This window comes from Leptodactylus fuscus, chromosome 5 (assembly GCF_031893055.1).
Source record: "Leptodactylus fuscus isolate aLepFus1 chromosome 5, aLepFus1.hap2, whole genome shotgun sequence".
Lineage (NCBI taxonomy): Eukaryota > Metazoa > Chordata > Amphibia > Anura > Leptodactylidae > Leptodactylus > Leptodactylus fuscus.
The window spans coordinates 183,600,648-183,628,280 of NC_134269.1; the positions used below are offsets into that span (position 1 = coordinate 183,600,648).

The 27,633-nt window shown below is 41.3% G+C and overlaps 1 protein-coding gene across 2 annotated transcripts; it reads left to right on the plus strand.

Annotated features, from left to right (window-relative positions):
- The first annotated feature begins 1,799 nt into the window (after window positions 1–1,799).
- On the plus strand, window positions 1,800–26,659 carry VDAC1 (voltage dependent anion channel 1). Of its 2 annotated transcripts, none has more exons than XM_075274798.1 (9): window positions 1,800–1,905; window positions 11,228–11,300; window positions 12,389–12,438; window positions 14,306–14,458; window positions 14,549–14,601; window positions 19,408–19,635; window positions 20,033–20,183; window positions 22,832–22,889; window positions 25,752–26,659. In XM_075274798.1, the coding sequence occupies exons 2-9, from the start codon at window positions 11,234–11,236 to the stop codon at window positions 25,841–25,843; spliced, it is 852 nt and encodes a 283-aa protein (XP_075130899.1). In that variant the 5' UTR covers window positions 1,800–1,905; window positions 11,228–11,233; the 3' UTR covers window positions 25,844–26,659. The 2 variants fall into 2 exon arrangements, with proteins under 2 accessions (XP_075130899.1, XP_075130900.1); XM_075274799.1 differs by having other exon boundaries at window positions 1,805–1,905; window positions 11,231–11,300.
- Window positions 26,660–27,633: the final 974 nt, after the last annotated feature.

Genomic DNA, 27,633 nt, shown 5'->3' on the forward strand with positions numbered 1-27,633 from the left:
AAATGCAACTTTTTCACTGTGATTTTTTTTTTCTGCAGTTAGTCAGAATTTCATCCACTACTATAAAATGCAGCATTTTCGTAACTTTATGATGTTTTTCAGGGCAGGTATATGCGGCACATTTTTATTATGCCAATAGAGCAGAGGTTTTCACATGTAATGGCCCTTAGAATACAGATACACATAGGAACACGTGCTACTTATTGCAGCAATTAACCACATACTGTTCTTCAATAAAAAAAAAGTGCAATGTAAATAATAAATAATAATACATTTTATTTATATAGCGCCAACATATTCTGCAGTGCTGTACAATTTGTAGGGTTCAAATAGGGTTCCCCGCAGACAGGCCACAGGCAGACACTGGTCAATTGAATGAGTTTTAAAGGTGACTGCCGGGTTTCCGTTCCCTGTCCAGTTTCGCTGGGACTGAAGATGGAAACTCAACGGTATGCATACACCAGACACCGAGCACAAGTGTGAACGCCCCCAAAAACTGAGTGTCCCCCTCCACCCCACGGTTGCATTCATCTCCGTTTTACCTCAATAACACATAGGAATAGCCTTAGGAAAGACATCTAAAGGTAGGAGAATAGCCTTTTTTAAGGCTATTCCTACGTGTTATCGAGGAAAAATGTGATTTTAATGGTAAAATCCCTTTAAACTATATTTCGATCCTCCAATGGTCCAAGGGCCAGTGAACTGGCCCACTGTTTAAAAAGTTTGAGGACCCCTGGTCTAGACTGATAGATGAGCCTGGCCGCTGCATTCAGAATAGATTGTAGAGGGGAGAGTTTAGCAAGGGGAAGACCGATTAGTAACGAGTTACAGTAGTCAAGGCGAGAATGAATCAGAGCAACAATAAGTGTCTTTAGTGTATCTCTGGTGAGGAAAGGCTGTATTCTGGAGATGTTTTTGAGGTGGAGGTGACATGAGTGTGTGAGTGATTCAATATGTGGGGTGAAGGAAAGGTCTGCGTCAAACATGACCCCGAGGCAGCGGGCCTGCTGCCTAGGAGTTATAGTAAGGCCTGAGACTGCAATGGATATATCAGGGACAGATCTGTTAGATGGTGGAAACAGTAGTAGTTCAGTCTAACGCTGGGTTCACACCAGCGTTCGGGTTTCTGTTCTGTTAGACCGAGTCCGGCCATGAGCACCGGTGAGCGTTTTATGCTCTCTGCAGCGAAACCGTTTTTTTTTTTTTAAAACGGACACAAAGTCCTGCATGTCCGACTCTGTGTCCAGTTAAATAAACCGGTTTCGTCGCGGACAGCATAAAACGCTCACTGACGCTCACAGCCGGACACTTTTCATTTTGAAACATGACTGCAGGTTTCCGTCTCCTGCCCAGTTTGGGGCAGGAAACGGAAACCTGCAGAACGAAAACTCAGGCGCAGATGTGAACGGGCCGGTCCATTCACACAAAGGAAAATGGTGAGGATTTTGGTGTGGAATTTCAGCGCTGAAAAAAAAGCCTCCCATTTACTTCAATGGGTTCCTTATTCTGCAAGAACCTATTGAAATCAATGACAGGCTTTTTTTCAGTGCTAAAATTCCACACCAAATTCCTCACCATTTTCCTCTGTGTGAATGGACCCTTCAATGTAGTGTAACTTTGCATATTGATTTGCATTCAGCCTTATATAATACCCAATAACGGATACGTGAGGAGGCTCCGTATTGGCTTCAGCGCCGCCCAGTAATCAGTGGAGCCCCATTCACATCAGACGTCTGTGATTCAGCCGCCGGAATCACGTTCCAGCAGAGGGCGTGCTGGTGACGTCACGACCGCCCTCTCTAAGGCTTTCCCGTTGCTCCTCCCCCTGCCGCTCCGCCCCTCCTCCTGCTTCTGCGCTGTCAGTCACATCTAAAGCTGCAGCACCGCAGGCTGTGATACACAAAGGTAAGGCTGGCCGGTAATAACGGGATAGCCCGCGTGTTCGGTGTCGCGGTGTCACCGCTGTACAGGCCCGGGAGCTGCTCCGTCCTGCAGTGTTCCCGGGTACAGGAGGCTACGTCTGCCCGGCGACCTCTGCAGTTGTATGGCGTTGGGGTGTGGGGTGCGCTCATGTGCAGGGTGGTGGTGAGTGCCGGGTGGAGGCGGCTGTGTGGGCTGAGCACATTGTGGGGACGCAGATTTACTGTCCGCTCGGCCCGATCTATGAGCTGCTGGGGGAGCCTTCCATTGTGTGCATGGATTAGTCTTCTATTAGGGAGCTGATCGGTCATCTCCTTGTTCTGTATGTGCAGGCTCGTGGCCTCAGGCAGCCGGCGCTGGTCACATCTGTCTACCTGTACCATATCTCTCATCTCCTATATCCTATTTATAAGCCCCCCCCCATATCTTCTGTTATATTAACCATTTCTGGTCTGTCTAATAGGTGTGACCTTTATTGAGGAAGCCATATGTGTATAGTTTTATTGACTGTACATGTGATCGTGAGCTTCTGTGCCTGCAGAGCAGTAATGGACCATTCACCTTGAAAGGATCTGTCAGCATTCAGCAATAATGATGCTCCACCAGGCCTAGTACTGCCAGTCATGTATGAGGGCATTTAATATAGATTTGCCCTACTCAAGGTCACGTAGGGCATGCTGCCAGTGGTAGTCAGGTTTACAATGGATCTTTCTGTGCATCATTACTGTTATTCTCCTGTGACTGGGACAGAGAGCACCGTAATACACTACATACAGACATAATGGCCAAGTGTAGATTCTATACCGGCTCTAGGCCCAGTATGGGAATATTCTGGGATTGTACAAGAATCAAGGGCGAGAGCCATTTGTTGTGTCCCTGAAATAAGATGTCATTTGACCCTACGCGTGAAGGACACTCCTCATTTGGCATCAGTCCCTCAAGGCATAGATATGACGTATAGCATGCAGTGTGTAGGCCTACACATGTACATTGGGTTAGTGAGAATTGTTATACACTACTTACATTTAATATGTGGATTATATGTCTGTTTAGAGATTTGCCAGATCCTGAGATACTAGTATGTTCAATAGAGCAAGTCTAGGCCTGAACATGAAATATTACATGCGTCTACGAATGTGGCTTATTTCTGCTTCGTCTGTGTATTATATAAAGCCAACAGATGGCAGTCATATTGTGCAGATTGTAATGTTAACCATCGGACATCCTTCTCTACACAACGGCAACCTCTCACTGGCGTCACTGATCTACATGTCTGCATTCCCCTGCTATACATACAGATAGATTCCTGTTGTGTGTGTCTGAGATTGTATTGTGTTATATGTGTACATCACCATAGAATACTTTTGCTCAATCTAAAAAAAAAAAACAGGAAATAAATGAGTAGGCCCTTAAGAAACACATTAGAAGTTTGCACATCAATAGGTTTTTCCTTGTTTTTTTTTTTTTTTGTTATATACATGTCATGGTGATTTTGTTTTACCTCTAGCCATCTCTTTGGGGCTACTAGAGCCATATGCGTTCAAGTTCACCCTAAACTGGGATGCCGATTTTAGAAAATTTCAACCATTATGTCAGTATTGTGGACAAAGCTTAGGAAAATACATCAATGGAGACATTTTGGGCAAAGGAATTGTATAAATGGGCAAATCTGTTAATAAAAGGGTTTTCTATGCCTCTTAGTGGTTATCATACTGATGACTTATCCACCGGATAGGTAATACCAGGGCCCCTGCAAACCATCTGATCGAGTTGCCTCTAGTCCTCGGAAACAGCTCTGCTTTTGTTGTAATAGGACCAGAGTTGTAGGCTTTGTCGACTGTTACTGGTCCTATAACTTGAATAGGAGCAGATTTGCTTCTGGCAGTCAGATCAGCTACTCTGCTTGGGTTACAGTGATGAAACTTACCAGTCAGATACTGATGACCTATCCAGTGTAATGAACATCAGTATGAAAAACACTGGGGGGGGGTGCATGTGTATGATCATCTTATAACTCTATTTAAAAGGGAGAGAATGTTGCAATAGTGTCCAGAGCTGAATTCCTACTGTAAAGATGTAGATACTTTATCATTAGAGCATAAGTTAATGCTCTAACAAGATGATTGATGGGTCCCATCACAATTCCTGTGCGTACAACAGAAGGTGGAGAGCAATCCAAGGTTGGCCTTTATACATAGGAAATCTATATTGGTATCTTAGTTGCAAACAATTAGCACTAGCCCCATAAATAGCTTTTACAAGGGCAGTCCCAAACTACCTCTGTGAAGAACTATCCTACAATAACCCTTACTTGCTCTCAATGCCTTTTATCTGCTGGCCACTGCGAAACGAACACAATAATACAACACAATAAGAAGTACTACCGGTAGGTAACTAGCTAAGGGCTCGTTCACATCTGCGCCCGGTCTCCGTTCTACAGGTTTCCGTTTCCTGCACAAAACAGGGCAGGAGATGGAAACCAGCAGGACTCTTTCATACCAATTCATTTGAATGGGTTTGAAAGATGTCTGGCCTTGAGCGCCGGTGAGCGTTTTATGCTCTCCGCCGCAAAACTGTTTTTTTTTTTTTTTTTTAAATCGGACACACAGAACTCTGTCCGGTTTAAAAAAAACTGTTTTGCGGCGGAGAGCATAAAACGCTCACCACCGCTCACGGCTGGACCGATCTGACAGGTTTCCATCTTCTGCATGCAGAACGGAGTGTGAAACTAGCGTTTGCAGTTTTAGTTATTGAAGGACTGTAAGGTTTTTAAGGATTTGCTTTAACCCATTAACTGCCAATTCTTATTTTTTCAATAATCTGCAGTGTGAAAATGACCTCATATACACAAGGCAATGCCTGCAGGTGATCAGTTTAGGTTTCCTATCACGGGCGACACCCTGCTGGAGCACGTGAATGTCCTGTTTCTATTCCTTAATGGCAGATGGTGTTCGTAGGCGGGTTAAAGTACCCGATCCCCAATTGGAGATCATGGCAGCTAAAGGGAGAATTCCCCCAACACATTTATCTTCTACCACCTCATTACAAAGCATGTTACAATGAAAACAGTATACCTTTATTATATATATATATATTTCTTTTGTAGATTTGAAGAAAAGCAACTTTGTAGTTGGTGCAATGGGGGTAGGCCTTCAGTCCTCGGAGCACTGCTCGAGCTGCTCAAGTAGAATTGGGGATATCATAGCAGTGGGAGGACTCGCTGAATGTTATGCAACATAAAAGCTGCATTTCGGCAAAGTGGGGCTTCAACTATGTGATGCTTGTTTCCTCTGTTAGGAATATTGGGATGGTTGTGTAGCTTTAGAATATACTGTATATTACTGGATATTTTACATAATTCTCTTTACAAGCTCTATTCCATTTTAATAACCACTATTAAAGCTTTAGGCATGGTTAATGTTCATTTATAATAAGAAATTAAAGAATTTTTTTATTTTTTTTACAAAATAAATCAGATGCCATCATGTTTTCAGGGACCATATCTAATACGTAGGCCGTAACTTCACCAACCTGTGTACAGTAACAAAGAACACTTAAATTTTTTCCCATTTTTAGACCTGCTAAAAATGTTATACCAATTTAGTATGAGTTCTCCTTTAAGCTCATGTGAGAGGTTAAACAGCAATAATTACTAGTAGAGATGAGCGAGTACTGTTCGGATCAGCCGATCCGAACAGCACGCTCGCATAGAAATGAATGGACGTAGCCGGCACGCGGGGGGTTAAGCGGCCGGCCGGCGTCAAAGCGGAAGTACCAGGTGCATCCATTCATTTCTATGGTCTGTGCTGTTCGGATTGGCTGATCCGAACAGTACTCGCTCATCTCTAATTACTAGTTATCACTGAAACAAATTAAGAGTCTCCCTCCTGTGCCAATAGTGTTGGTGATGGCAGTAGGACATACGTTCCTCATGGGGCAATTTCACATCTCTGTAGCACCATTAGAAGAATATGAAGCGAGTGTCTGGCATCATTGTATTCCCTGTAATATCAGGCACACAGGGGACAAATATGAAATGTTTTATGAAAGTGATTTACTAGACACATTGGGACTCTTCTATTAATGTTTGGTGCAATATAAAATCACTTCATTTAAGCAGAACCGGTGACGTATTATATAGCTCATGGTACGTGTTTATTGCTACATACCAGTGTAAGGTATAAACATGTGCTCCATCATATTAATAATAAGACAGATCATCTTGTACATTGTTGCAAAAGTAAAAGGGTTTTTTTTTTTTTTTTTTTGCTGGGTTTTTTTGAGCCAAAATCAGTAGTGTATTTAAGGAAAAGGAAATGTCTAAATTTCCTTTTGTATTTTTAATTACTTTTTCAAACCACAGCGATAATACTTTGTTAGGGGGCATTCATACTGAGTAACGCCGGGCGTGTATCACAGCCATACACGCCGGTATTACGGCAGACTGCCGAACACTTCCCATTCACTTCAATGGGAGCGCTCGTAAATGCGCTGTTACCAGCGCTCCCATTGAAGTGAATGGGAAGTGTTCGGCAGTCTGCCGTAATGCCGGCGTGTACGGCTGTGATACACGCCCGGCGTTACTCAGTATATTTTATATTAATTATAGGGAAATCTACGGCGTTTCCATAGGTAGCGTTGAAGCAGTTTCCTCTACTGACTTTCTATGAAAAGCACTGTGTTAAAACTGATGCGTTGCTGCTGCAGTTTTTTTTGTTTTTTTTGTTATCCCCTGTGAGGATTTTTAAAAAATTTTCTCCCCTGGAAAACATTCATGCCAGGAACACACAGAACGTAATTCCAACAGATTTGTAACTGCGATGTATTTAGACTAATCTCATCCATTCTGCATCTAGAACCTGCAGTGCAAAATGTACTTGAACTTAAATGAACTTGTAGTGTGTCAGTCAGTGCACAGCAGCTGCAATGCAGTGGCTGAAATCTGGGAAAGTGCATGTGAAAGCTTTTTCTTGGTTTCTGCCCTGGATGGGTAGGCCCACTGCAGCATGTCCACTATAGAAATGTGTGGCCTTATCCTTCTTGGAAAGATGTAGCATGTCAGTTTTAGCTGTAGAAATGCAACCATGTTCCCTATAGATTTAATAGGGGAAGAAAAAAAAGCAATGCATTTTTTAATGCAGTATTTTAGCTGCATTAGGCACGTTAGCTTATAAAAAGGTTTTTTATTTCATAGTTTTTCTTCTTTCCGACTAAGGCCCCACAAGACATGCTGTGGGAAAAATCACGGCGGCAACGCATCGTGATTCTTCCCACAGCGCTTTAGACGGACTGTTATACCCCAAACCACCCACCCCACCTCACCTCCCCATATAGCGGTCACCAACTAAGAGGAAGATGAGACTCCACAGACTGTTATACCCCAAACCACCCGCCCCACCTCCCCATATAGCAGTCACCAACTAAGAGGAAGATGAGACTCCACGGACTGTTATACCCCAAACCACCTGCCCCACCCCACCTCCCCATATAGCAGTCACCAACTAAGAGGAAGATGAGTCTCCATGGACTGTTATACCCCAAACCACCCGCCCCACCTTCCCATATAGCGGTCACCAACTAAGAGGAAGATGAGACTCCATGGACTGTTATACCCTAAATCAGCCACCCCCCCCCATACTCTCCCCCTCAACTCTATCTCTCCCCCCTCCCCCCCACTTTACTAGCTTTGGCAATGCCGAATATCCATTCGGACGTGCCAATAAAGCCTATTTGATTTTATTTGATTTGTTTGCAGAGGTGTACTCTGCAGCAGAGATGAGTACTATTTGAAATGGTAGTTTCGAATAACACACTCCCATAGGAATGAATGGATGCAGCCGGGGCCGGTGTCCTGCCGCTTAACCCCCTGCGCGCCGGCCGCGACCCATTCATTCCTATGGGAGCTTGCTATTCGAAACTACCATTTCGAATAGCACTCGCTCATCTCTACTCTGCAGACTTTCTGTTTCAATTATACCTATGGGGAAACAGCTGGCATTTCCGTAGGTATAATTCCCATCCACTTTGCCCTAACTGTAAAACACCGCAATTTTTCCCACGGCGGAAACGTCCCGTGGGGCCCCGGCCTACAAGTCACTTATCACTACTTAGACCATGCATGTAATATAGGGATAGGTGGGGGAGATTGTTTGGAGGTGTATTTTGAGTGCCGTCTGTGGATGTGCCTGAAATGAGAGACCGTGATCCTAAATTACAATGTACACCAGGAAGGGACTGGCGTAGACTGCAGGTATAACTCGCACCAGTTTTTTGGCTCAAGTACAGTAAATCTGTTAAGTCAGAGTATCCTAGCCTCCCTTTGCTATATACACTAGGTTTAGGTGGACTCTGGATTGTAGAATTGTAGACACTCCCTGACCTTAATCTCCACCCATCCACTTCATACAAACCAGGAAATTGCATCTGGATGAATACTACAGCTCCATAAATGGATTGGAAGAAGGCCAGAAGGTATCTAATATGTCACTGGCCACTGACTGGCCCTTCCATGACATAGCATGCAATATGCCCTTGAATGGGCTAAAAGGTCACAACACTGAAAGGTTATCTGACGGTCTAAAAAAAAAAAAAAAAAAAGTCTGCCTTCTTGATCACTACCTTATCGCATATATCTGCCGAGACCTTCAACATGCATAATAATTTCTGCATTTTTTAATTTGAGCTGACAGTTTCAGCTTTGTGAGCGTCTTAAGATGTTGTTGCTTTGCAGTTGTGTCTTGCTGCTTGCCCGGCTCAGCCCTGTCTACAACCATCTCATGTTTTCTGATTGACAGCAACAGCGAATTTGTTAAAATTAACCAGTTACATCAGCAGTTGTAGCACTAGTAGAGACTGTACCGTTTAGTACTCACAACCAGCTTAACGGAAGACCTTCACATGGGGATATATGAGCTGCACTCCTTTGTTTCCCTCTTAAGAAGGTTTCCCCTTGGATATTGTGATATAATATTACCTGGCTGTGTTGAAGAATAATAGAGCTGAGCCAGGTTCTGCATAGGGGAGCGTGAGCTGATCGATACTTGCATATTATGGATCTAGATTTTATTACTTTTTCATTGAAAAAATTAGTAATGTGGTTTGGTTTTTTGTCTTTTTTACAAAAATTATTTTAAATATATGGATATTTGCCTAGGAAAAATACATTCTTAAAAAAGAGAACACGGAGCGGTGATGTACTTCAATGAACAAAACCTTAAGGGAAAATGTGGTTGTGTTGTAACACACATTACATTGAGTGACTACTGGCCACAGCTGCCATATGACATTATTTTTTAATTTTATTTTATTTTTTTAAACGGTTTACAGCTCCAACCTTTTTGGGGCTGGTTTACACAGGGGGTGGATTGGCGGATTTTGGTCCTGATTGTGACACGGAACAGATGTGGCTTCCCGCTCCAGAGTAGGCCCAAATGAATGGGGTAGTCCAGAGGGTGCTGCTGCGAGGCGCACGCAAGGGCTGAATCAGCCACGGAATCCACCTGAAGAAAGGACAGCTCGCTTCTTTTTTCCGTGAGCGGCAACATGCCGCTCACGGAAAAAAGTGAGCTAGCGGTCTACAAAGACCTCCATTGTGAGGGGGTGAATTCTGATGTGGATTCAGCGCCAAAATCCGCCCCCTTTTGCCCCATGTGAACGAGCCCTTAGTGTTTACCAAGCATAACACTATATAATTGTGCAGCGGCTGTGTTTGGCAACTCAAATGAGACTGAGGTGCAATCCGGCCGTGTTTGCAGTGATTGTGTATCAGCTTCATACAGCTGATACATTGGGGCGAGAGGGAGTCCAGATGTTATTCTGCCATGAATCTTCATTTGATGACCTATCCTTAAGATAGATCATCAGTTAAAAAGTTCCAGAAAACTTTTTAATTTGCATAGTATGGATGGTAAAAGACATATAGCCATAAAGTTCATCTAGGATCCTATATACGGAACACAAATATCCTAATATAGTTTGTAGTTTGACTGATGATGGTCGCCATCTTCAATAATCTGATATTGCGGTGATTTCTTGTCTTGGCCATCATATTGATATGGGCTGATAGCTGTGTGACAGGTGTGCCAAGCACATCTGGGCTTTGCTAAGCTCTTTTCTCTGCTTGATTGTAAAATGGCAGATTACCCAGAAGGCATTAGGAGCAGCAAGCCATGCTTGTGTGATGAATCATTCCTGACATTCTGCTTAGAGTAGCTTTGGCTTTGATTCATCTCAATTTCCACTATTTTTTCTGTCTTTGTGGTTATTTGCAGCAGTTCTATACGTGACATTTTAAATGTCTACAGGAGAGTATACACATTGTATGCTTTGTACAGCATACCACATGAAGTGCACCAGTGTGGAATGAATGTGAATAAAGTCAGCAATACAGTGCAGTGCTTCAGTGTGGGAAATAGATTATCCATACTACACTCTTCTATCATTGCATATGTACCACCATATTGGAGCCCCTCAAACACACAGTCTTTATATGGGGAAGAAACATGGGTGACTCTGGTAAGCTGGTAGTGGTTTCTGTTCACAACCCAAATGTGTAGCAAATCTTTGGAATTTTTTTTTTATTATTATATGTTTCTGGTCAGCTTTCAGCCTGTAGACTTTCATTCTAAAACAAAATATTGAAATGTTTTTATTTTTTTTATATACATGGAAGCCTTTTTTCATGTTGTTCTTGGTTTGTTGTTATTAAAGAGATCCTATCATTAAAACGCCAATTTTTTGTGACTAACACGTAGGAATAGCCTTAAGAAAGGCTATTCTTCTCCTACCTTTAGATGTCTTCTCCACTCCACCGTTCGGTAGAAATCCCGGTTTTCGTCGGTATACAAACGAGTTCTCTTGCAGCACTGGGGGCGTCCCCAATGCTGCAAGAGAACTCTCCAGCGCCGCCTCACACACAGTAAGTAAGCGGCCATTTTCTTGTGGCCTGTGGGCGTGCGCAGTCGGCAGAGACTCCTAGAAATTAGAGATGAGCGAGTACTGTTCGGATCAGCCGATCCGAACAGCACGCTCGCATAGAAATGAATGGACATAGCCGGCATGCGGGGGGTTAAGCGGCCGGCCGCCGTCAAAGCGGAAGTACCAGGTGCATCCATTCATGTCTATGGAGTGTGCTGTTCGGATCGGCTGATCTCTACTAGAAATCACTCAAAACACGGCTAAAGGTATATGGGTACATTCATTAACCTATTTATAGCAGTAACAGACATTTAAAAAAAAAATTAAATCTTTTTTTGCCTGGAAAACACCTTTAATAATTATTAATAAATATATTCTTTTTATTCTTTAGTAGAAAATGGCCATACCTCCGTCTTATGCTGATCTAGGAAAATCTGCCCGAGATGTATTCACTAAAGGATATGGTAAGTTCTGATAACAATTCTGCAATGTTATTAGGTTTTAGAAAAAAAAATTAGTTCATAAATAATTTACTTTTAATGTATCAGTTAAGTTCTAAGCAGAGGTAAACTATAAGCAAATAACTTTGCCAAATAAAATAATTAATTTTATGCTATTTGTTTTCTTACTTGCTGAAGATTCCCAGTACAGTGTTATTGTACATATTAGATACGTACTTTTGTACTCTTGGATTATCCATTTTTTTTGTCTGTCCCTCCCCCATCTCTTTCCGCAATCTCAAAGTTGCTATACATTTTAGTGTCTGAGTCTGTGAAAAATTAAGCATTTGGATAGCACCTATGTGCTAGATACTTGCATGCACCCATTAAAATCTATGTGTCTGTATGCAGTCCATAATTATCTTTTATTTATTAAATATTTGCTATAATTTATATTACATACCTAAATTATATTCATGTTTATCTATGATACAAATGTGTGCATTAATACTCACTAGGGCTGTGCAATTAATCAAATTGGATTAATTTTACATTTCAAATAATTGTGATTCCGATTTCTATCAGAATCATGAAGCTGTCGCAGCAGACTTGAATCAACCATTTCTTCTCTGTAGTCAGTAGTGAGGTGGTAGGACGAGGAAGCTGCATCAAGAATCTGACTCTTCCACATTGTGCCAATTCACTGAACTTTTTTAGTTTCTTTAAGCAAAAACATTTAAATTGGGATTTCTATTTTAGGCAAAGATTGCCCAGCTGTAGTCCTCACACTGCCCTGAAAGAGTGCTAATATAAGGGATTCATTATGCCTCCCAAACCTATAATAATACTGACTGAAAATGTCCTTCACAGCTATAATGTCATTGGGTTGCGATTCCAAAAGAGCGCTAGAGAATTTATGGCTGTCTATTGGCAACTTGGGTCTGTCCCCAATGCACTTGTAGGTTGATTTGTATAGCCATAAAAGATGTCTGTATATTCCTGTATATTGTATCGCCTTTATATATGACGTGAGATAAATGTGATGTACTTCTTTTTAGTGGATTTTTTTTTTATTCTGTGAATCATTGGGTTTTTACTTTGTTTTTTTTTAGGCTTTGGATTCATAAAGCTTGATTTAAAAACAAAATCTGAAAATGGACTGGTAAGTTGCAAAAATGGGTCATAACACATATCGACCAAGATCAGTAATTGGAATGCAAAAAAGGGAAGATAAATGGAAAACCTATTTGCATACCTTTTCTAATTTTACACTTTTAAATGCTCCTTAAAGGGATTTTTCACGACTTTAATATATGCTTACACATTGCGGCAGGTAAACTAAAATTGTCAAACCAGAGAGTGCGAAGTTAAACTAGACAGTCTTAAACTGTACAATATACTCCAAAGTATCTAATGCTATTTGAAAATCTGGCATACTTTTATACTGTCTAGTTGAACTATACACCACTTAATATACCAGTTAATTTACGACACAATTTTGGTACAAGAATTTGATGCAATAGCTGAAAGTTTGGGTAATTTCAGTTTAGCATATTAATCCACAACCCCTTTTAGACACAAGGAAAGAAAAATCTGGGCAAAATAAGGAAAGTTGCTTGCTGCCTATGACTAACATCCAATAATACAGACAGCTAGGCATAAGTATATAGAAGTAGTAATCTCTTCAATTGTAGAAGTTCTAGAATCCTTTAAGTGCCTGCCATATTCTGGCAGGCAGTGAAAGCATTTGCAGACATGTGCATGGGAAAACAGACACTTCCTTCTCACTTCTCTCTTCTACTTACTGAACCCGTTTTAGTTTAATGGTACCTATGGATGGACCTTCCCTAGTAACAAGGAGTGAACAGCAAATTGGCTAGAAGGGAGAGTCCTAGTTACAGCAACTTTACAGAGGTTTTTCAGACAGAGAAGAGCAAGACGTGCATTACATTTTGGTCTATGCTCTATTAAATGAGACTAAGTTGTCTGAGTAGTTAGTGACCATTTAAACAATAACGCCATAAACAGTCTCATAACTTATTAATCTGAATTACTCTCTGATGTTTTTATTTCTTGTAGTGCTTATGTGACAAGACTGAACCTCTAGTGCAGAGGACAGCAGTCTTTATCATGGTGACAAAAAGTGTGTTTGGCCATTCACCGACAATGGAGTACAGTTAAAGTGGTTAAACAACATTTAAAAAGTAAATTTGTAGTAAATTGGTTCTAGATCTAATTGCAGTACTGTGTATAGGTATATGTAGAGCTTCCAATATGCCCTTGTTATTCAGTCTTTGAGGCCCATTCACACTGAAGTTGCTGTTTTACTCATATGCAAATGAGGAGAAAAGGGGCTTAGCATGCTAGAACTTCAAATATTTCACTGTGTTCCAAAGCGAAATAACAGAGGCATATTTGGAATGTATACAAACACCTCTACAAGGCATTATGACTAGGTTTATAACCAATCTCGTGCCGACAGAATCCCTATAAAATAGACCACTAGTTTTAGATCAGTGGAGATCTGACTGTCTAGGATCCCACAGATCAGCAGTTTCCTGGAACAGACAGCCCTCAGCGTTGTGTACATGGTGGGCACCAAAATGTTCGGTTGCTTTAAGTTTAGTAGTGGCAGTTTTGGGTACTGCAACAGAGTTCAGGAAATAGCTGATCTGTGGGTTTCCCGTCAGCAAAAAGAAATGGTCTAGGAATAAAAGTCTGTAAATGGGCAAAAGTGATCATATGGGGAACCTAAATTATGTTTACTGCTATATCTATAGTCATGGCGTATAAACAGTGGCCACATAGAATAGCAAAAGAACGCTGTAGTACATTTTCCAAGTAATAGATATTGGTACCTCTAGCCTGAGGGAGACCATATCTGCAATGTATAAGCCTAGCTTTAATAATTCTGGTATTGTATAAATGGAATGTGATCAGTCAGGTGAGTACGTACAAGGCTAATGTGTTTATGACGTGCATACCTATAACATAAAATTATCTTTTTTTTTTTTTTTTTACTTATTCAGGAATTTACAAGCTCAGGTTCAGCAAATGCAGAGACCAGCAAAGTCACTGGCAGCCTGGAAACCAAATACAAGTGGTCAGAATATGGACTCACATTCACAGAGAAGTGGAACACTGATAACACGCTGGGCACTGAGATCACTGTAGAAGATCAGGTATGGATAAGACTTGAATGTAGTAGGTGCACATTACTAATCTGTGTCCGATACATATAAACGTAACTGGCCAATCTCTTTTCTGTTCAGCTTGCAAAAGGACTGAAGTTGACCTTTGACTCCTCGTTCTCTCCTAATACTGGGTAAGAAGACACTATAACTATGCCTATACCAGGATTGCTTGTCTGTTAATACGTTTGCTAGAAATAGTGTGGGGTTATTCTGGTGACTTTTGTGCTAATTTCTCATTAATCTAAATAGCTAAAGGCCTATATTGGTGACACATATGTCGCAGTCAATAGCAGTTGCAGAACTTTAAGGGCTTTGGAGAACGGGGGTCCCTCCATTAGGCATTGGCACCCAAGTGAATATAGGATGCTGATACATTTACCTGGCAACCAGAGGCCTACTGAGGGCCCCAAGATCTATCTTCAGTATATTCCTATTAGGTGGCAAAAACAGATTGTAGACCGTCAGTATAACACATTGCATTACATAGGTAGTACATAGTTATGTAAGGGGGACTAAAAATAGTGTAGTTAAAAAAAAAAAAAAAAAGACACTTAGATTATTGTTGCATCTATAATGACCCATCATCTTAGTGAAGGGATTCTTTAAATATGTTTCAGTTTGTCTACATATTTAAAGCATAGCTAAAATTTCGGACAACTCTTGACTTCCTGGCAGTATTTGTGCCATTAGTAAATTTTGTAATATGTTATTAATGAATTTTGGCTCCTTTCTATGTAGTCCTGCATTTTTTCATTCTTTCCTTTGTGTATTAAGCTGTTCCTGACTATGCAGCTGTATATCATTACCAATGAGAAATAACAGAGACCCTGCAACCACAAATCTCCTTTCATATGACACCAAACACAATTGTGTATGTTTTATAATGTCTGGGGTATAACTGTTTGAAGTGACCCTCCCGTTATTTTCTCTACATCTTACAAAGCCCTGTACTCATACACAGTAACACTCAATGAGATGCAAGGAACAGCTCTCAATACAGAAGCAAGGGAAAGAATAAAGAGGCAGGACTAAACAAAAAGGAGATAACCTTGTATGACACACATACTGCCAGAAAATCAGAAATTGTCTGAAAGTATAGTTATGCTTTAACCTGTAATAAAACTGCATGTATTGACTCTGGGAATGCAGCATATTTCTGTTATCATGGCTTCTGGAGTTTTTTTTATTTGTACTTTGACTTGTCTTAGGCTAGGTTCACACTTGCACCTGCTTTCTGTTAAAACAGTGGTGAACCTGTAGAAACCAGTGGAACACACAGACTACAATGGGGTCCAGTTTTATAGTGAAACCGGTGGAGAGAAAAGTTTTCCGTGCAGATTTTTGTCGGACTCTGTGATGTAGTCTTATACGGAAACTGCAACGCAGATGTGAACGAAGCCTATGTGTTTCAGGACACTTATCCCCTATCCTATGTCTGATCGCTGTGGGGTCCAACTGCCAATTTCCCTGGCATTCAGGAGAATGGAAGACCTAAAGTTACCTTGTAAATAGAGTGCAGTTGTGTGACCATTGCTCCATTTACTTCTATGGGACACTAACTTCATTTCCATAGACCACCAGGGATACTTTAGGGGGATTTTCGATCTCCACATTGACGGGTACCCCAGCAACCGGACACTTTTGCCCCATCTTGTGGATGGGTAATAAATGTCCTTTAGGCTAAGGTCCCACATAGCGAAACGCTGTGGAAACGCTTTTTTCCGCAGCGTTTGTAATTGCGTTTTCACTGAATTTTTTTTTTCTCTCTTCAGATTTCTACTGAGAAAAATACATGTGAATATAGCATTAATATATTAAAATCTTTTCACTTTATCGATAGGTGTTGACTTTACTGCAATGATAATATTGCCGGCAGGTTCTGTTGGTAAAAACAATGTGTTCTCTACTACAAATCTACATGACCCAGTACATATCCCTAAAAGCAAGGCAGCCACTGTGATAGATATACCTTGCAGTTTAATGTAAGGCTAGGTTCACACAGAGGAAAATAAAGAGACCATTCACTTTCCAGAACCGGCGGCAATCGAGCAGGGTGCTATTGGTGGAGGTGGTTTCCGGAGAATCCACTCCCAAATCCATGAAACATTCCTCTGTGTGACCCTAGCCTAATAATGATAATGACCCCTAGTTATAAAGTAACCCAGGAGACACATTTGTATTGCCAAGATTGTAATGACCTAAACCAGGGAGCCCCAACCACCAGTCCGCGGACCAGGATCGGGCTGTTGTGGTTTTTTTGCCTGTCTGCGGGGCTGGTCGGCGATCTGGCCTCAGTAGACGCACCTCCCAGCACAACTCCTGGCGGGACCTGGTCTCCAGCACTGTACATCGAGGTCCCGCCAGCACCCCCGATCTACAGTGCTGTTTGGTGTATAGCGCTGCTAAGTAGGAAGACGCCCTGATAATGTGCACCATCCCTATATATTTTCTTAAAGTAGACACCTGCAGCATTGTCAGAATGCCACTTGGTACTGTGTACAAACAGGCACCTTCATGCAATTTTGATTTAAATGAATGTTTTATGAAAAAAAAAACGCAACTAAATGTATACAGAGATTGCAAGCAAAAATTGCACAAAAATTCAAATTTGCCACTAAAGTGCTGCTCAAGCAATCCCTTTCTGCAAACAAAATGTACTTTCCAAAAAACTGCAATATGTGAGGAGTTCATACATACCACACATGTATATATTTACAGGGGCTGGTGTTAAAGAAACGGCAAAATCGCAGAAATGCGCTAACCCATTTTGTGCATACAAATTAAATAGGATTTTACATAAAAATATTATTTTCTATCCCCCCTATAAAAATTTTAGCAATCTACACGTTCATCTCTAGTGATCGTTAGTACTATTATTTTAGCGTGTAATGGATATCGCTAGAGATGTATTTTACTGTAGAAAGCTCAGGTATGGATAGGACAGGGATTGGGTGAAATGTAAACTTTATTCACGACTCTGTGTATATGTTGTGTAAGTGTTTAATGTGACTTTTTTTTTTTTTGGGTGCTGCGACCTGGACAATGGTAAACGTCTGGGTCACAGCACCAATATACTTTCTGGTTATGTTCTGAGGGTATAACATAAGAATACCCCACTAGTAAGGTTCAGGGGGGAATTACATTATACCAGTATGTGACAATCAGAGTGCAAAAGTATAGTGTGCTCTCTGATTGATAGGAGAGGGGGTAACAAGGACTGAAATCCCTGATATCCACCTCCTGGGGGTCACATACAGGTTTTGCACGAAGATCAGAATGTTTCTGTCTCTGTGCAGGCTGCAGGGCTCCTCGTCCCCCCTCCCCTTCCTATTACAGTTCACTGATGCTTCCCGAGACAGGAGGGGGTGGGGGGACACTTTAAAGTCCTGTATTTCAGGGCTCATTTGGGCTATGAAGATAATTTTAGATTCATTTTAAAGATGAGAATCATCTACAGATTTTGAGCGAATTAAAACTGTTAAAACGCTGTCTGGAATTGAGATCTTCAATTGCATCTCAATCCCGAATAGCATTTTTAACAGTGAATCGCTTCGGCACTGTAAGGGTTAACATGAAGACATTGGTATCATTTTAAAGATGATATTCTCAATCTTTAAAATGAATCTAAAATTGTCCAGAGATATCCACATTAGAAGTAAGGACATAGTAGCTACGTCCTCAGCTAGAGAAGTGCCACCCAGGGAGGACGTCGGCAAGAAAAAGGTTAATTACAGAAGTAAAGCTATATGTTCTGTCCCTAGCCAGTTTTCTTTTTATGTGCAGATCCAAAGTGTCTAGATATACAGGGTTAAACTTGATGTTAAAGGCACCATGTTCTGTGAGATAATGGATATGAAGAGATGAGGCTGTGTAACTGCAAAAATATTAGACTAGGAATTAAGATAGGTCTACCTGAAGATATGTTTTTAGAATGCACTTGAAGCTATAGCAGTTGTGAGTTAATGTGATTGCCCAGAGTAGAGCATTCCAGAGGAGTGGTGTAACATGGAAGAAGTCTGGGAAACTGGAGTGGAAGATTCTGATAATAGAGAATGTCAGTTTGAAGTCACTTGACTGAAAGGAGAGCACAGGTTGGGAGGTAGACAGGGATGAGGGAAGAAATGTAGCAAGATACAGTGCCATGTAGAGCTTTATGGATAAGGGTGATGTCTATATTGTATTCTATAGTAAATAGGCAATTAGTACAGTGACCAGCACAGACTGGAGGCAGTGTAGTGTTTAGACTGATGTATATAAATAAATAAACAAATACACACACACATATATATATATATATATATAAGCCGATGGCTGGTCAGGTAATGGAGGGGGTGTACAACTCACCCAGACTGCTCAGGTGGGTGAGATGAGAAACCTCCAGGAGTGTTTGTTCTCTGCAGACAACTTTCGTCTGGGACATTATCATACAGGCCCAAAGCATTATGGTAGCAGTAGCAGCCTGTTGCCATACAGGCCCAAAGCCTGTGCTAGCAGTAACAGGCTATTACTACTACCACAGGCTTTGGGCCTATATGGTAATATCCCAGACCACGTGATATCTGGGATATTGCCATATAGGCCTGAAGCCGGCTAGGATTAACATGAGCACAAACAGAATGTCATGCATTTTCCCGCCTCGGCTTATACTCGAGTCAATAAGTTTTCCCCGTTTTTTGTGGTAAAATTAGGGGGGTCGGCTTATTTTCGGGTCGACTTATACTCGAGTATATAAAATATATAGGAAGGCTGTGAATAGCAGCATATTCTTCTGACCTCTCCCTTCTATACTATAAACATCGTGTGCTTTAGAAAACTCTACATATTGTATTTATTTAATTTACTCCTTTTGTAAACTCAAATACTTATGGGGTTTTACTGGACTGGACACTTTTACCTGTAAATTCATAAAAACTACTTTTTTCCCCCTCAATATTTAGAAAGAAGAATGCAAAGATTAAGAGCGCATACAAGCGGGAGCACATTAACGTGGGCTGTGACATGGATTTTGATATTGCTGGTCCATCTGTACGCGGTGCTGTGGTGTTTGGCTATGAGGGTTGGCTAGCTGGCTATCAAATGACTTTTGAATCGGCAAAGTCTAGAGTTTCACAGAGCAATTTTGCTGTTGGATATAAAACTGATGAATTCCAGTTGCACACAAACGTGTAAGTAAAACAAAAAATATGTTTTGCAGTCTTAATATTTGGTATGAAACACTTGAAAGCAATTCACTGCAAAGTTCTTCCCTACTCTGAATCTTCTATTGTCATTAAAAATCAAACCATATTCTTTTCTCAAAATGGAACAGTGTGCCCATAGCAACTTAACTTAGCTCAGGATAGATAGATAGATAGATAGATAGATAGATAGATAGATAGATAGATAGATAGATAGATAGATAGATAGAATTTATTCATAAAATCTTGTTTGTGTTTGTTATATTCCTTATTAGTTTTATTAAGGGAAGGGTCCCAAGTCAAGCCCTATCTCCGTGAACATCATCATCTGCTCTCAAGCTGTTTATTTCAGTTAATTTATTAATGTGTCTTATGTTGCCAACAGAAATGATGGTACAGAATTTGGAGGCTCTGTATATCAGAAAGTAAATGATAAATTGGAAACTGCCATAAATTTGGCTTGGACAGCAGGAAACAGCAACACGCGCTTTGGAATTGCAGCCAAATATCAAATTGACTCAGATGCTTCTTTCTCTGTAAGTATGCACAAAAATGTCTGTAGGAGGCATCACCGTGTATACACTGCATATGTTATATTTCCTGGTGGTTTAGAAGTGATGATGGAAATATCTGTTATGTTGTGAAGATTGGTGGATCCCATTAAGGATATGTCATTTAGTGACTGCCCTCCTTGTGCCTGCCATTGTGCTTCTGTGACCTAAGCTCCGTTCACTGCTATGGGGCTGCTGGTGACAGTCTTATAGCAGTAATTGGAATAGAAGTATTCCATTCACTAGGAGGCATGGGGGATTTTCTAGGCCCTGTTCTCCTGATCGATGGGACACCCAGCCATCTGCCCCCTCCCCTTCAGTGATCTGACACTTATTTCCCATCCTGTAGGACAACACCTTTAAAGGGATTCTACCACTAAAACGCTGTTTTTTGTGCTTTAGACGTTGGAATAGCCTTTAGAAAGGCTATTCGTCTCTTACCTTTAGATGTGGTCTCCACCGCGCCGTTCCTTAGAAATACCAGTTTTTTGCTAATGAGTTCTCCGCAGCAATGAGGGCGCTCAAACGGCGTTGGGGGCGTCCCCACTGCTTCCCGAGAACCCGCTCCAGCAACGCCTTCTTCTTCAGCTGCATCCTCCCCTTCTCTGTTGTCTTCCTTCTTCATTAGCTCTGACGCCTGCGCAGTCGGCTCTTACAGCGAGACACTGGTAGAGCCGACTCTGCGTCGTGGCCATATTTTCGAGGCCGCGGGGCAAGACTGCGCAGGCATCAGAGCTGACGAAGAAGGAAGACGACAGAGAAGGGGAGGATGCAGCTGAGGAAGAAGGCATCGCTGGAGCGGGTTCTCGGGCAGCAGTGGGGACGCCCCCATCGCCGTTTGAGCGCTGGGGCCCGCCCTCATTGCTGCGGAGAAATCATTAGCATACCGGTAAAAAACGGTATTTCTAAGGAACGGCGCGGCGGAGACCACCTCTAAAGGTGAGAGACGAATAGCTTTTCTAAAGGCTATTCCAACGTCTAAAGCACACAAAACAACGTTTTAGTGGTAGAATCCCTTTAAAGGTCCAATATTCGATGGTGATTACAACTATTGTATCTGAGATGTTAAAGGGTGATTAATCTTTAGAACAACTCTGTCACAGTCCCTTCACTCCCTGAGGTCACAAGGGAGATGTCATTGATGCCCTGGAGTGTGACTAGACTGAATCCACTCTCTGTGCAGCTAGACTACATAGGTTAATTTACATGTGACTTCATGCTTTCAAACATTTATAACTTCACTTTGTGGAAATTTCAGAGGGTCTGTAATGGCTAGTGAATTATTTCATCCTGAATATGAAGAGTCCAGTTTATGATAGAAACTCCCACATCTGTGTGTAACCAACACTACAGTATACCATGTAGTAACTTCAGTTGAACAGCAGGGGGTGTACACATATGTAAGATCACATAACACTCTGTGGAGTAGTCTGCAGTCAATATAGGTCACCTGGCAGAAGTGCCAAACACAAGATGACTAAGGCGTACAGTGCAAAAGAATAAGCAGCAAACATAGAATAAGGTAACTAACCTAAGCTGACAATAAGGCAGCCACATACACTGTCTACCAATAAGTATTTGGACACCCAGTAAAGTTTGGTGTAAGTGGAGTTATGGTCTGGGGTGTTTCTCCTGGTATGGACTGGGACCCTTGGTCCCAGTACATGGTAAACTCAATGCTGGCGCCTATTGCACTATTTTAGATAACTGTGTGCTTCCTACATTATGGCGGTTCTGTGGGTCAGACCAATGTTACTTCCAGGATGACCACGCCAGCTGTCATGTAGCGAGGTCTACCATGGCTTGGTATAGTGACAATCAGGTTAACCGACTGCACTGGCCTGCCCAGAGCCCAGACTTAAACCTAACGAGCACCTCTGGGACGAGTTGGATCGCTGAACTAAGGGGTGCAGCAGCCGTCCAAAATCGGTGAAAGAACTTACTGGTCTTCTTCAAGCCGAATGGAATAAAATACCACTAGCCATCATACAAGGACTTGTGGAAAGCATGCCCCGGAGGGTGTAATTGTCGCTCGGACCACAGGTGTCCAAATACTTATTAGTAGACAGTGTAGATGGGGTCCACCCCTGCACAAGCTTTGGAGTTCAACACACTCCTCCAGACTTTTTGTGCTATGTGACCTAACGTATGTGTACACCCCCCACACACACACACACACACACTGTTTCATCGTAGGGACTCCATAGTATGCTATATTATTGGCTAACTGCACAGTTGTGCCTTATTCACTGTTTTGCTTGATGTGTGTCCCATTTCTAATTATTTTGTCATATTGACTAATAAAGGTCTTTTGAAGCGGAATTCAAGCGGAATCTGGATAAACATATGCTGGGATGATTTAGGAAAACCTGCACTCGCAGGGGGTTGGACCCGATGGCCCTTGAGGTCCCTTCCAACTCTACCATAAGAATAAGAATTTTTTTATATATATATTAGAGGCTTTGTAGTACTGTTACCTTATATATTGATTATTGTAGACTATAATATTACATACAAGTAACATTACCATAAGTACTTTATACTCTTTTGTGTGTCCTACATCTGTCTCATTATTCCATAAAATCTCTTAAGTGGATTAATATGAATAATTAAGTGCGGTTTTTTTTTTACAGGCTAAAGTGAATAACTCGAGTCTGATTGGATTAGGATACACTCAGACACTTAAGCCAGGTAAATAATTTATTATACTAAATGTAATTCTTGCCATACACTGAGGGGAAAGTATCACCTGTACCTGGGTCAATAATAAAGTGGAAATCGCTGGTTAAATGCTGAAATAAACAAACATATAAACTTGTGACATTGACACTCACTTGACAGCTTTGTGAAATGGCACTAGTCTGTCTGCAATTACTGATGGTGGAGCCGGATGTTTGCATATGACTCATTATGTGCATAACAGCAGGAAAGTTCATGAAATCCTTTGCAAGGTTTGCTAGTTACTGATTTCTACAAGCTAAGCGGCCCATACACTTTGATGAGTATATTGATAGAATCACCTTACGTGTACGGGGGCCTCTTCATTCTACCCTGATGGACTTTATCTGCACTATTCATTTGCTCTCAGGGATATAAGCCAGTGCCAAACATGTCTGACAGCAGATTTTTCCAAGTTCAGTACACATTCACTGCTTGACAGATATGACTGTGCTTGTGTATGTAGTACCGTATTTTCCGGACTATAAGGCGCACATAAAAACCTACGATTTCCTCAGAAATCGTAAGTGCGGCTTATAGTCCGGTGCGGCTTATATATGGATGGAAGCGGCGGCAAAGACTGCGTGCCGCTTCCATACATACATAAAAGGCACCGTAAGGGTGCATGCACACTGAGTAACGCCGGGCGTGTATGAGAGCCGTACACGCCGGCATTACAGCAGACTGCCGAACACTTCCCATTCACTTCAATGGGAGCGCTCGTAACAGCGGCGTTTACGGTGGTAGGGGGGGTAGTTTAATCTAACGTTTACGGTTGGGCTCTATCAGCATGATTTTGCTGATAGAGCCCCTCCTCGCCTGCCGAGCGCTTCCAATAGAAGCGGCTGGCACGCGGGGGGTTAAGCGGCCGCTGGCAAAGTCTGCCTGCCACTGCTTTCAATAAGATATAATGCGCACCGGACTGCGGCTTATAGTCCGGTGCGCCTTATATATGAACCGAGACGGACTATAAGGCGCTCATGGGCAATGCGGCTTATAGTCCAGTGCGCCTTATAGTCCGTAAAATACGGTACTTGGGCCTTGTACTGTGTGTGCAAATATATAGCACTGTGTAAATGTTTTGGATCGGTGTGGAAAATGCTGCAGAGTAAGAACGCCTTGAAATATAGATGTTTGGGAGGTGATCAGTGTAGGAATTTGAGGCGAAATCCACCTCAAAATCTGCTTCCCATTCATTTCATTGGGGTGCAATAGTTTATTTATTGTGCTAGCGGAAAAAATATACTTCCTGCTCATTTTTTGAATTGGATTTCGTTGGAATACTCCCATTGTAATGAATTGGTGGTGGAAAATCTACCTTTTCTGTTGACCCTGCCCAATAAAAGCAAAATACAGTAGAATTGTTCTCCAAATTCTGATTTAAATGCAGCACCAGAATCTGCTTCTTTATCTGCTGCTTTAACAATAGACATTAAGTTGTCAATAGGTGTGCGTTATTTGGGGAGTCAACACCCATTGTGAATGCCTGAATGTGAACAATGTCCTAGCACTTTGAGTTAACATTTTGCAGCTAATGAAGTTAGCATGAGTAGACAAGTTAACCATTTAAAAACATTCATAGGGAATCTCCCCTTCACTCTCCACTGCTTTAACAATAGATATTAAGTTGTCAATAGGTGTGCGTTATTTGGGGAGTCAACACCCATTGTGAATGCCCTAATGTGAACAGAGTCTTAGCTCTTAAAGAGGACCTTTCATCAGATCGGGCACAGGCAGTTTTATATACTGCTGGAAAGCTGACAGTGCACTGAATTCAGCGCACTGTTGGCTTTCCCGATCTGTGCCCCGGGTAAAGCGCTATCTGTCCCGTAGCGCTTTACAGTCAGAAGGGCGTTTCTGACACTTAGCCAGGGACACCCTTCTGCCCAGCAGCGCCTATCGCTATCGCCCTATTGCCCATTGTTTACTCACGATTTGTCTATCTGTCCTCTTGTTGGATATATTAATGAGCAGAGGATAATAAGGTACTGATTGTGTATACCTACCCCAATATAGTTTGGTGACAATTAGTTATTACACACCAGCCTCGGGAACTCCATGTGATCAACCCCCCATGTTAGCCATTTCAATAAACCTTTTGAGGTCTCATTTACTGCACAGTTATTTAATTTTAACAGCTTAAATAAAGGTTAAGTTTTATTGCATTTGGGGATTTTTTTTCTGTGAGTTAGTTGATGTTGTGATAATCCCTTCCACTGTCTGTGAATCTGTGTTGGTGTTCATATCTCTTCCAGGGCTTTGTTTTCTGTTAGGCTGAGTTCACACTAGAATTAGAAGAATCGTAGAATTCTGTCTTGAAGGTATTTGTAAAAATAAACCCGGATACCTATTATAACAGATTGGGTGTAAATGGACACAAGATAAAATCCCATTGAAATGAATGGAGTTTTTAACGGATTTCTGACGGTTCAGCTTGTGTCCATTACTAAAATCTTGTAACAGACAATAGCTACGGCCACTAATGACGGTCACCAAGAGTAGTGTGAACGTCACCTTAGGCTGAAGACATTTCTTAACGACCTTAGAGTAATGTTTAGGGTCAGCCCAGGCCTGCAGAAAGATTATGGTCAAGATAAGATGCCAAGATATTGCGGTTTTTATCATTATGCAAATAAGCTGTTTGGATCAATGAGAGCATTGCTGTTGTTTCAAAGAGGTAAGTGGCAACACAGCCCTTATTTTCATATTGACGAACAGCGATATCTCTGCAACAAAGCAGCAAATAACATAAATAAACATAATAACAGAAACCGAAGAACCAATGAAAGATGTATTTTGTATTGGTAACTTTTTTTTTTTTCTTCTTCTCCCCAGGTATCAAATTAACACTATCCACGTTGCTCGATGGCAAGAACATTAATGGAGGAGGTCACAAACTGGGCCTAGGACTAGAATTTGAAGCATAACGGATCTTACTCCACACCACATTGTTGTCCGATGTTCTGCAGCATAGATATCCTAAGAATCTAGTGTACCTTTGTTATGTCCTGTGTCCTGGATGCAACAACCTTCTATGTCAATGACAAGTGTTTCCAATGGGAAAAAAATCACTATGCTTTAAGGCGTTATTGCTGAGGAATGCCACAGAGAGAAATACACTTTAGGGAACAGATTTTGCTATTCCAGGATAAGTTTGAGATACTTCATAGCTGCTCATTTCTACCATGCTTGTTAGACTGGAAGGTGTTAAATGCCTTTTTTTTTACCAGAGTAGTTCAAAAATTCTATTGAGAAACACAGTAATATATTTTAGATTATTCAATTCTCAGCGTAGCATTGACATTGAGAAAAGGGATTTAAAGTTGCGATCACTAAGCAACAACACAACGAGGAACTTCACAACCAAGTATTTCATGGACTGTTCTAGTCTTATACAACAGTTGTCTGACATTATAAATGTTGTCCATAGACCATCTTAAGGTATTTTTGAGTCTTACGATTTTGCACCTTGTATTTCCCTTCCCTGATACACTACAGGAAAGCTTGATAGAGCCATATGCAAGGGAAGAGACAATTGTTCCTCAAGTTCTTACAGTGATGTCACGTGTAGCTACCGTTCACTAAAAGACTTTTACTGCTTTTTTTTTCCTGCACCATTTTTACATTTTTGTTCTTTTAGCAACCAATCCATGTAGTGTCTTCCATTTTGTGAAACTAGACTCCCCTCTATATGCTGTATGCAACATCCACTCCAATAAATCCCAAGTATGACTCTGGTGTGATACATGTGTAGTTTCTTTGCTGTGCAGATAAATGCAGTATGTTGTCCTGTGTTATCAGCCATTTCAGGGACAGGTTGCCCAAAGCGTCATTTATTGGGATTACTGAAAAATGTCTTTATGTCGAGTTATGAAAATCACCAGTAATATGTTGCAAGTAAATGGTGCCAGGTGGCATCTAGAGAGATTAGTGATCTTACATTTGTGTTTTGAATATGTGCAAGTGCTGTAATAGTGAATACCTTATATACTTGAGTATAAGCCGAATTTTTCAGCACAGTTTTTGTACTGAAAAAGCCCCCCTCGGCTTATTCTCGAGTCAGCAAAAAATAAAAAAATAGAGAGAGACAATATATATACAGTCCTATGAAAAAGTTTGGGCACCCCTATTAATCTTAATCATTTTTAGTTCTAAATATTTTGGTGTTTGCAACAGCCATTTCAGTTTGATATATCTAATAACTGATGGACACAGTAATATTTCAGGATTGAAATGAAGTTTATTGTACTAACAGAAAATGCGCAATATGCATTAAACCAAAATTTGACCGGTGCAAAAGTATGGGCACCCTTATCATTTTATTGATTTGAATACTCCTAACTACTTTTTACTGACTTACTGAAGCACAAAATTGGTTTTGTAACCTCACTGAGCTTTGAACTTCATAGCCAGGTGTATCCAATCATGAGAAAAGGTATTTAAGGTGGCCAATTGCAAGTTGATCTCCTATTTGAATCTCCTCTGAAGAGTGGCATCATGGGCTACTCAAAACAACTCTTAAATGATCTGAAAACAAAGATTGTTCAACATAGTTGTTCAGCGGAAGGATACAAAAAGCTGTCTCAGAGATTTAACCTGTCAGTTTCCACTGTGAGGAACCTAGTAAGGAAATGGAAGACCACAGGGACAGTTCTTGTTAAGCCCAGAAGTGGCAGGCCAAGAAAAATATCAGAAAGGCAGAGAAGAAGAATGGTGA

Bases quoted from the DNA above. Each gene is read 5' to 3' on its own strand.
- VDAC1 (XM_075274798.1), top strand. From the start codon at position 11,234: ATGGCCATACCTCCGTCTTATGCTGATCTAGGAAAATCTGCCCGAGAT. The intron at 12,439-14,305 runs GTAAGTTGCAAA...TTACTTATTCAG, and splicing joins CAAAATCTGAAAATGGACTG to GAATTTACAAGCTCAGGTTC. The intron at 22,890-25,751 runs GTAAATAATTTA...TCTTCTCCCCAG, and splicing joins CACTCAGACACTTAAGCCAG to GTATCAAATTAACACTATCC.